This window comes from Gavialis gangeticus, unplaced genomic scaffold, assembly GCF_001723915.1.
Source record: "Gavialis gangeticus isolate Ggan-Ray unplaced genomic scaffold, GavGan_comp1, whole genome shotgun sequence".
Classification (NCBI taxonomy): Eukaryota; Metazoa; Chordata; order Crocodylia; family Gavialidae; genus Gavialis; species Gavialis gangeticus.
The window spans coordinates 34,720,441-34,730,189 of NW_017729022.1; the positions used below are offsets into that span (position 1 = coordinate 34,720,441).

General features: G+C 41.5%; 1 protein-coding gene across 1 annotated transcript in view; it reads left to right on the forward strand.

The window, feature by feature from the left end:
- NAV3 (neuron navigator 3) overlaps nucleotides 1–9,749 on the forward strand; it is a 1,048,024-nt gene that overhangs the window by 831,998 nt on the left and 206,277 nt on the right. The window contains exons 11-12 of the mRNA XM_019514774.1: nucleotides 4,455–4,563; nucleotides 4,925–5,308. Coding sequence (XP_019370319.1) covers nucleotides 4,455–4,563; nucleotides 4,925–5,308 — 493 coding nt within the window. The remainder of the gene's footprint in view (nucleotides 1–4,454; nucleotides 4,564–4,924; nucleotides 5,309–9,749) is intronic.

Sequence of the window (9,749 nt, forward strand, 5' to 3'; positions counted from 1 at the left end):
TATCCAGCAAGATACCTAAACCTGTTCTTAACATTTACCCCGGGGAGACTCAGTTTCATTAGGACCACTCAAATGGTTAAAGTTAATATGTATAGATGTGAACAAAGTAACTAATACAAAACAACTGCATAGACAGACCTTTAGTGTACTTGGCTGGTACCGCACATCACTCACTAGGGAGGAAAAAATGTATCTGTGAAATACAGTCTTTTCCTATGTACCTAATGATATCAAAACTTTCTTAAATATATGTCATTGATGACAGGCTGTAGAACTAGGGTAACAGGCTGCAGAACTAGGGTTGAAGGTATAATAGTAGTTTAGTTCAGGGACTGTACACATACATTTCAGATTAACAAATTTAGGGATGGCATTAAAATTGAGTTTGTAATGAACCTGATTGCAGTTTTGAATATAGGGCAATGGCTATCAATAAAAAAATATGCACACATACATACACACACACCCACAAAATGCTGATGTATTAGGGCTTTGTTACACATTAATTTTAGGTGGCTCCTGGAACTATTAAGCCCTGGCTTGTCATACGACACTAGTTTTAAGCACATTTTAGGCAGCTTAAAGTTGTCACACCAGTGCAGGTTTATCTCTGATCCATGTTACCCAGTTCATGTTTCATTAATATAGGGCCACTCCCCACCCCATGCTGCAGCTCTCCAGCATCCCAGGATGCAGTTTTTCCCTTCCCCCATCCTCCTGTTCTATGTGGACAAACTTTCCACCCCCTGAATTCTAGTGCCAAAGGAGGGTTCTGGCACTGATCTAACTCCCCCTCCTGTCCCGGGGGAGTGACCTTCCCATCCCCAGGGGTGCAAGCCTGTGAAAACAGCCTGCAGAGCACATGCGAGCTAGCCAAGTTCAAAGGGCATGTACAGGTCCAGGAGTGGTACCTAAGGAGGTCAGGGGGGAGCAAGATAAGGGGCCAGATTGGGTCCCCATGAGCTAAGGCTTCCTTCCTGGAGCAGTAGCTCTTGAGCAAAAATGCCTTCTCTCACCAGTCCCACCTCCCAGCCACCCCGCACACTTCTATCTTAATTTATTAAAACATGAGACTTTCATTAATTTACTTTCTCTTTATTTCTTTTTAAATTTTTTTTTTTTTTTACTTCTTTTTATTTTATCCTTCAGTGACTGGCTGACTTTATTTTACCATCCTTCCCCCATCCCTGTTTCCTTTCCACCTCCCATTTCATTGCCCATCCCCATCCCATTAATTTTCCACCTCCTAGCTTCATGTTTCTACCCCGCACCCCCAAACCCATCCTGCTCACCAGCTCTCTTATGACAAATCACAGCTGTTTAGGTGGGGGACAGTCAGAGAAGGTTTTTAGCCTTAAGGTGTAACTGCTTCAAAGTTGAGCTAGCAGTAACTTGGTTCCACATTTGAGTAGCTCAAAACGCAACATGTAATAAGGACATTAGATTATTTTGGCCAATACCTTTTGAGAAATAATTGACTTTTCATTCCAAAAGTTATCATTTGAAATTTTTGTGCCATAATTTCATTCCAAATTAGAACAAAAAACTGAAATATCCAAAATTTCTGATGGAACATAAATTTTGAAAGGTTCTGATTTAGGAAATGTGAATATGTCATTTTGTTACTGTCAGATGGTTTGATTTTGAAAATGCTGATAGCATAATATAAGCATAAAGAAATTAATTCTAACAGGTTTAAACAAAACAATTTTAGTGTGACAAAAAATAAATATTCCTATTTTATTGAAACCAAAGGAGAAGGACTAAAAATTTGGATCAGGATTGAGTGAAAATATCATCATAATTGTTACATTCCTAAACTGTTCTATTTTAATTAAATTGCTTTTTCCCACAGAAGGTTGTAACATAAATATATTTGTAATTATATTTACATATATCTGTTTTAATTATGGACTTAGGGCTAAAATCAAATAGACAGTGTAGGTGCCTAAACTTGATTTAGAAATATAACTTAGGGCATCTATACATGTGGTCAGAGGTGGAGAAGAGGGTACTTTAATTAGAGTGGCTCTGAGAGCTGCTGTAATTGAAATGCCCACAGAATGGTGGCAGGGGTGCTTTAATTAAAGCTTGTTCACAAGCTTTACTTAAAAGGCCCCCGCCACCATTTTGAAACATGAGGATGCTGAATATATTTGATGCGGAGGCTGCTGGAGCATGCTAATTAGCACGCTCCAGCAGAATTGAAGCAGACTCAATTAATTGATTAATTAGCATGCATTGGAGCAGAGATCTGTCACATATATAGGTGAGGTGCCTCAGGTAAAAAAAAAAAAAAAAAAATGCAGTCCTAACTGACCCTGCTCAGTGGCTGCAAGAACGCTTTGACACCTAGATTTATTGGATGTCTCCATTTTTGCCTGAAAAAATTGCTAGGCACCTACAATTAAACTACTGTAAAATGCATAAACAGTCCAAGGAAGCAGCAAGAGGGAACTTGTTTCTGTTGCCTAATGGTTATAGCATTCCCTGGGGTGGCAAATCTCTTGTTTTCCACAGCGTCGCTGGCAGAACTCCTTACGTAATAAATCAGTCACGGGCTAAAAATAGAAATAACCTTGGCCATATGGGTCAGAACTCATAAATCTCCATTTCCAGGAGAGTATCCACTTCACGGGATGAGTCAGGCTTGCTGGATGCCCTTTGTGCTCCACTATTATAGTACTCTTGCCTACCAATAGGCTAGCTCCAATAGGATGCATGCAGGAGCCTGTTGATTAGGACATACTGCTAGGAGGTGGGAGATATCTGAATACTTCCAGGTTGGGGAAGGCCTGGAGTCTGCCACTGTCTCTGACTTCCTGGGGAAATATTTTTTGCTTTCTGGCTTTATTTAAAAGCAAAGGTTATGGGAAGAGGGCTTATAATGCTTTATTCCAGGGGTCAGCAATTGTCAGGAGCAGTGGGCTTGGGGCACTGCTCCTGACAATATAAAATGAGGTTAATAAAATCAGGAATCAAGGCATAAAACAATCATTGCCGAGAGAAGGAATTTTCACCTAATGTTCAGCATTATATAAATTGTGAAGAGTATTATGTTTTTCCCCACCCTTGTTTGAAGTAGCAGACATTGGACCCTGCCAGAAGGAGTGTATTGGGCCTGATAAACCAAGCATTAGATTAAATATCATAGATTTTATTTCTGTATTCTTTAAGGTTTGAGTCTGGGAGTGGGGGAGGGAGGGAATTAAACATATCTGTAGTAATTAAATATCATTATGCAAAGGAAACAATGATACAAAAATAAAGAAACTGTAGATAAATGTGATACTTGATTTTAATAAAGTATTTTCTGTATTTCTGTTTACTTTAAAATATGTATTTAATATTTTATCATTATATATTTATTTTGATTTTCCAAAAGACTTAGATACTTTCATTTTGTGGTGCATAGTGCTGTGACACATGCATTTTATTTTTATCCCCTTTCTTTTTGGTGTGGTGAAAAGAAGGTTTGAGTCTGAGAGAAATTCTACAAGCATTGACATGAAGGGCCAAAACCTAGGTGATCATTTTGGTCCCCTTCAGTTGTTGAAATCTGTAAATGTATACTGGATGCTTAGAATTAGACACTTTGTATTATCAGCTTCCTGATGGCTTGCTTGCAGTTTGCTGCAGACAGTATGAAGAAGCAGGGAGAGGAAGACTGAAAATCTCAGTATCATCAACAGATGCATGCACTCTGTGCAAGCAGTCCTCCCTCCCCCCACCCTTTGTCTCAAAGTGCTAGCTGGGGGCAGCGAAGCCTTGAAAAGACTGCTTCCCTCTCCCCCTTCCCCTGCAGGCACACCCCAGCTGGGAACTGTGCAGGCAGGGTAAGGGTTTAAACCCCTGCCTAATCAGAGTGTCCTGCTGGGGCCTGGCCACAGGCCCCCTCAGCTCAGCACTGGTAGGGAAGGGAGAACTCGCTCCAGCACCCCCTGGCTTCTAGCCTGAGCTACTGCAGACATGTGTCTGCATTGCCTGAGTGAAAAGTGAGTGTCTATCCACTTGCAAATCAGTTCAAGCTCTGTCTTTTAGACTAGCCTACAAAGAGGGAATCAATTGAAGCTTGAGCTTTTTGAATGTCTGTCCCTAGCTCCTAACTCCAAGCACAGTTCACAGAATTGAGGATCGGTAGGGACACTTACGGTTTTGAAAATGAGTTTTTAACCATCACCAAAACAGGTGATTATTGTACATGTGTGTAGTATTATTAGAAGGTTGAGCATTTGATTGTTTTACAGGGGTAAATGGTTAGGCATATTCTGGGAGCACGTATGTTCACATTTTAAATTATACCTATAATATATATGCATTCATATATGTACGTATATTCATAACATATATGGGGCAGATAACAGCTATGTACTTCATATATACTTATTTATATGCACACATATAAGAGTGCACACACACAGAGAACCTATATTAATACTGTTGTTTTTTTCTAGGGGAAGACCCCGAAACAAGAAGAATGAGAACAGTAAAGAATATAGCAGATCTGAGACAGAATTTAGAAGAAACTATGTCCAGTCTTAGAGGCACCCAGATAAGCCACAGGTATTATTTTTTGCATAGACTGCTGAAATTTTGAACTGTAGAAGAATGTTGATTACCAAGAATATCAGGCTTACTGTTAAAGTAATCCAAGAGAAACCAAACATTGAAATATTGTAACTGCATTATTTTTGTGGTTGAGGGTTTTGTCACAGTAATTTGGATATAAGTGTTCTGTTTATCCTTCTATTGAAAGTGTCTTATAGAGCTTTTGTAAGACTAAGCAACTTTTAGTGAAAAAGATTTTGGGGTTTTTTTTTTCAGTTTTAGTTTCCAAACTTCTGCCATCTTTTTAACCTTTCTTCTTTTTTATTTTTTAGAAAGTGAGTGGCCACAGTTCATTGATTTCTGTTTTGTTTGGCAGCACCTTGGAGACAACTTTTGACAGCACTGTGACAACTGAAGTGAACGGGAGAAGCATACCAAGCTTGACGAGCCGCTCCACACCAGTGACTTGGAGGCTAGGTCAAGCCAGTCCTCGGCTGCAGGCAGGCGATGCCCCATCCTTGGGTGGTGGTTACCCTCGCAGTAGCACTAGCCGCTTCATACACACTGACCCTTCGCGATTCATGTATACCACGCCTCTTCGACGAGCAGCTGTTTCTCGCCTTGGAAACATGTCACAGATTGACCTAAATGAAAAAGGAAGTGGTGATCTGGACATGTCCTCTGAAGTTGATGTTGGGGGTTACATGAGTGATGGGGATATTCTTGGGAAAAGCCTCAGAACTGATGACATCAACAGTGGGTAAGAGACATTTTTTGCCATATGAAACCCTAATGAGGCACAGGCCAAATTAATTGGATTTTAAAAATAATTTCATTAGTAGGAGCAGGGGCAGATTCTAAGTGGCATTAATAAGCAGTGTTTATTGGCATTTTCACAATTGTCTGGTGAAATCCAAGCTTTATTCCATTCTGCCTCAGGCTTTGGATTTTTTTCAGTATTATTCTTTCATTTTTTTAGATGACAGATGTGGTATTTTTGGATGGGGCTAATGAAGGGTGGTTGCTGACAGGCCTGACCTTCTCTGTTTGCATGACAGATGCTGTCTATTGTAGCTTTGTGCAGCAATCCTTTAACATAGTTCTTCAACTGTGTATATCATTTCTGACCCATAGGAGTACTCTTTGAGACAGGAATATATGAGTCACTACTTCCTTCTGGTTTACCCAGAAGCATAGAATGGCAATTATTTTTATTTTTGCTGACTATTTTTGTTTGTTTGATTGATTTTTGAGAACTGGTCTCAAGCTAATGCTGAAAGGAGTCTGCTATACTTCTCGCACACAGAGGTTTCAAGTCCTGACCTACTACCCTGAACAACTTTTGAAGTTTTTTTTTGAAAAACTAATCATGTTCTTGGCTAATTCTTATGTACACCTAAGAAAGATTCTTTTCTCTAGGGTAGCAGACAAAACCCCTGTGCTTATGTGCTATTTGTACATTCCTGTGTAAAGTACTTTAAGAATCTTCTGAGTTCTGGAAATTCCAATGAAAAATTTAAGGGGAGAAAAGGCCTTGCTTTCATTATTATCAATATCTGAAATTCCCTTCACTGCTTCCTAATTTACAAGGTAGTATATGTTAGGCAAAGTGCAAGTCAAATGGTACCTAGCATAGTAGGCATGCTATTTTGTGGTAATCTTAACAGAAAATTAGAAACCTTTAGAAGACCTAGACAGTTTGAATAAACTGGGCTTTTGCTACTAAGATGGAATGAAGATGAAGATTGAACTACTTCCAGATATAAGTTGAAGCATGTTGACAAAGCACTATGCTATAACAATGCTTTAAGTACACTGTGTTTTTTTTCAATGGCTTTTCCAGTCTAATGTCTACATGTCTTTCTGTGGTGCATTAAACTTTGTTTCCAGAACAATTTAAGCAATTAAGCTGTTTCAGCATGCATACAGAGCCATGACGTGGGAATGATTGGGGCAGTGGGTGGTGATAATACAGGATGTACTGCTCTTGAGCTATGTTGGCCAACAATATCCACAATATGGCATTTTTGGCAGATATGTACAATCATAAAAATCAGTGTTGGAAGGGACCTCAGGAGGTCATCTAGTTCAATCCCAAGCTCAAAGTAGGACTGTCCCCAACTAAATCATCCCAACCATGGCCTTATCTAGCCAGGTCTTAAAAATCTCCAAGGATAGAGATGCCACAACCTATCTGGGTAATCTTTTCCAGTGCTTTACTACCCTCCTAGTAAGAAAGTTCTTCCTAATAGCTAACCTAATCTTTCCATGCTGCAATTTGAGACACTTTCTCCTTATCCTGTCATCTGCTGCCACTGAGAACAGTCTAGCTCCATCCTCTGTGGAACCCGCCTTCGGCTAGTTGAAGGCTACTATTAAATCCCCCTCAGTCTTCTCTGCTCCAGCCTAAAAAAGCCCAGTTCCCTCAGTCTTTCTTCATACGTCATGTGCCCCAGCCACCTCACCCTTTATGTTGCCTTCCTCTGGACTCTCTCCAATTTGTCTACATCCTTTCTGTAGTGGGGGGCCCAAAACTGGACACACTACTCCAGATATGGCCTCACCAGTTCTGAATAAGGAGAATAATTACTGCCCTTCATCTGCTGGCAACACTCCTACCAATGCAGCTCTGTACACCATTAGCCTTCTTCACAACAAGTGTGCACTGTTGGTTCATATTCAGTTTATTGTCCATATAGGACACCACATGTCCAGGATTAAATAGTGACATGAAGAGACGAGGGAGAAGATGGCACTCAGAATTATATAGTTGAGCCTGATCTAATCAAAGTAAGAAAAAGAAATAATGAGAAATGTGATGCTTCGGTGCCAGGTTTCTGTAGCCCACTAACCTCATACCTGGAAGTTTCCTAGGAGTGAAACCAGGCAGAAACAGGAACTTGCTACAGGATACATGGTAATGTGTTTAAATCACAGGAATACAGATTTAGATTAGATCTCAGGAAGAAACATTGGAAATGCAACAGGAGGGCAATGGAACAAGCTTTTTAAGTAAATTGTGGAACCCTCTTAATTGGGAAGTTGAGAAACAAATGGGATAGGCATCTTTCTGGGATGGTTTTGGAATAGCAAATCCTGCTTCTGTGTTGTGATTTGTATGGGATTTCCTCAGGGTCCTCTCCAATCCTATGATTCTGTGAAACCCCTTTTTCCATAAAGAAAAATATAAAGTATGATTTCAATGAGTGTAAGGCCTCATTAAAAAAGAGAGGAGCCTTTGCAGTGCTTGATGTAAAATGCATTATTTAGTTTATCACATTAGAAAATGAATAAAGTAATCTTGTTTTGTGATTTTTGCCTCACATCTGTAATAATGATAACTCAATGTGCAGTAAGTAGCTGTGTGCTCAGTTAGCATTTTTTAGGTACAGTAGATGTTAAAAACAAGTTAATAAGCTCTAAAAATTCAAGATTCATTGGGGCATGTAAAGTCTTATCTCTCTTCCTCTCTCCCATTTTCAGTTTAATTACTTTAAACACTTGGGGATAAGAATCCAGTAGTAATTAGAAATTAGTGTGAGAAAGTTCTGTTTCACATGTTAAATCTCAACACTGAGACAGAGAAGCATTTTCTTATAAACCAGGTTGTGCTTTAACCACAGTTGTATTTAATGTGTAATTCCACAGCCACAGAATTTGCTGCATAATTTACCCCGCTACACAATTTAGTCCAGAATGTAAGGTTTTGTTTTTTTTTAAAAAAACACCTCTATGTTAAAAGAAAGCCTTCAACATGTGAAATAAATGTAAGCAATGTGGTTCTTTTTTCTGCAGTTACTTTGAAACTAGGGGTTGAGAAAATTACATTTTGTATCATGAACTGCAGTGTAGTAGAATAGTTGGTGTTATGGACATTATCATGTTTTAATTTAAAAACAAACAAACCAACCCCCAGTGTAATAATAACCCTTGAGGCTGTTTCAGAATTTTGATCTAATTTTCATTGTGAAGTACATGGGACATTATACAAGCAACATATGTAACATACGGCATTAAAGCCCATTTAAATGACTTGTGACAGCATTGTTTTCAGCATAAGTAGATCCTCCAGTGGCATATACTTAGCATAGCCATTTCCATGCCACCTTCTACCAGGTGCTAAGTACAATGAGCATGCATCCTGATAATTTTTAACGTTGTAACAGTCCTATTGGCCAGGAGAAGTTGTCCTCAGTGAAAGCCCATGGGTGGGGAGGGGCTGGACCAACATGAATTTGTCCAGAGATGGATTAAATTAGGGTGACCACCCATCCATAGGCGATGCATAGGGGGTGCACGTGCACCCCCTGAGAGTGCTGGTTCCCCCCCTGAGAGCTAGCACTCTTGACTTAGGTGATGGGTGGGGGGGCAGGCAGAGTGCTGGTGCCCCCCCTAAGAAGTGCTGCTAACACTTCCGGGCTTGGCATCCAGCCACAGGGGGACCCTTCCCCCCCACCACCGAGACCACTGTGGCTGCCTGCAGATGGCCCGTGCTCAGCTTGCCCTTGCCACCAATGGCAGCGTGGCCATCTGCCAGTGGCCCCCACTCGTCACCGCCACGCCCCCACTGCTATTGCCACTGCCACCTGCGGGCAGTCATCATGCCACCCCAACCTCAGGAGGCACGCATTGCTTATGTACCCATCCTTTATTGGACAGAACGGTTCTGGAATGGGATCAAGTCCTGGTCTTGAGCTGCACAACTCCAGGACAGCATTTGTCTCAGTTTTGCAGCATTGTGCAGAGATCCAGGTTTCCCCTTGCAGGCTGGCAGCATTCCAGCCTGCTAGGGTTGCTTGGGGCTGCTGGGAGTGGGACATGGGGTGCCATGTACATGTGCATACCTCCACGCATGCATGTGGCCAGGAAAGAGCTGGGAAGCCTGGAGAGCAGCTCCCTGCCAGTAAGTCTCTGGTGGGGACATGGGAGGGACAGATAGAGGCCTCCATGGTGAAGAAGGGAGTGAGGCTGGGGCTGGGTGCACTGCCCAGCCTGGATGGTACGTCAGGCCTCAGGGCCATGGTGAGAAGTAGAACAGCCACAGACGGCTCATCCAGGGGACATGAGGGAGGGAGGCTCCCTGCCGTTGCATGCACTCCTGGGGGTGAGCATGGGCGGCATGTGCCTCCCAGATTTGTGTGCAGGGCAGGTGGATGCAGGAGCAGATGGTCTGTCAGTGCCTCGTGCACCTGGTGCTCTGG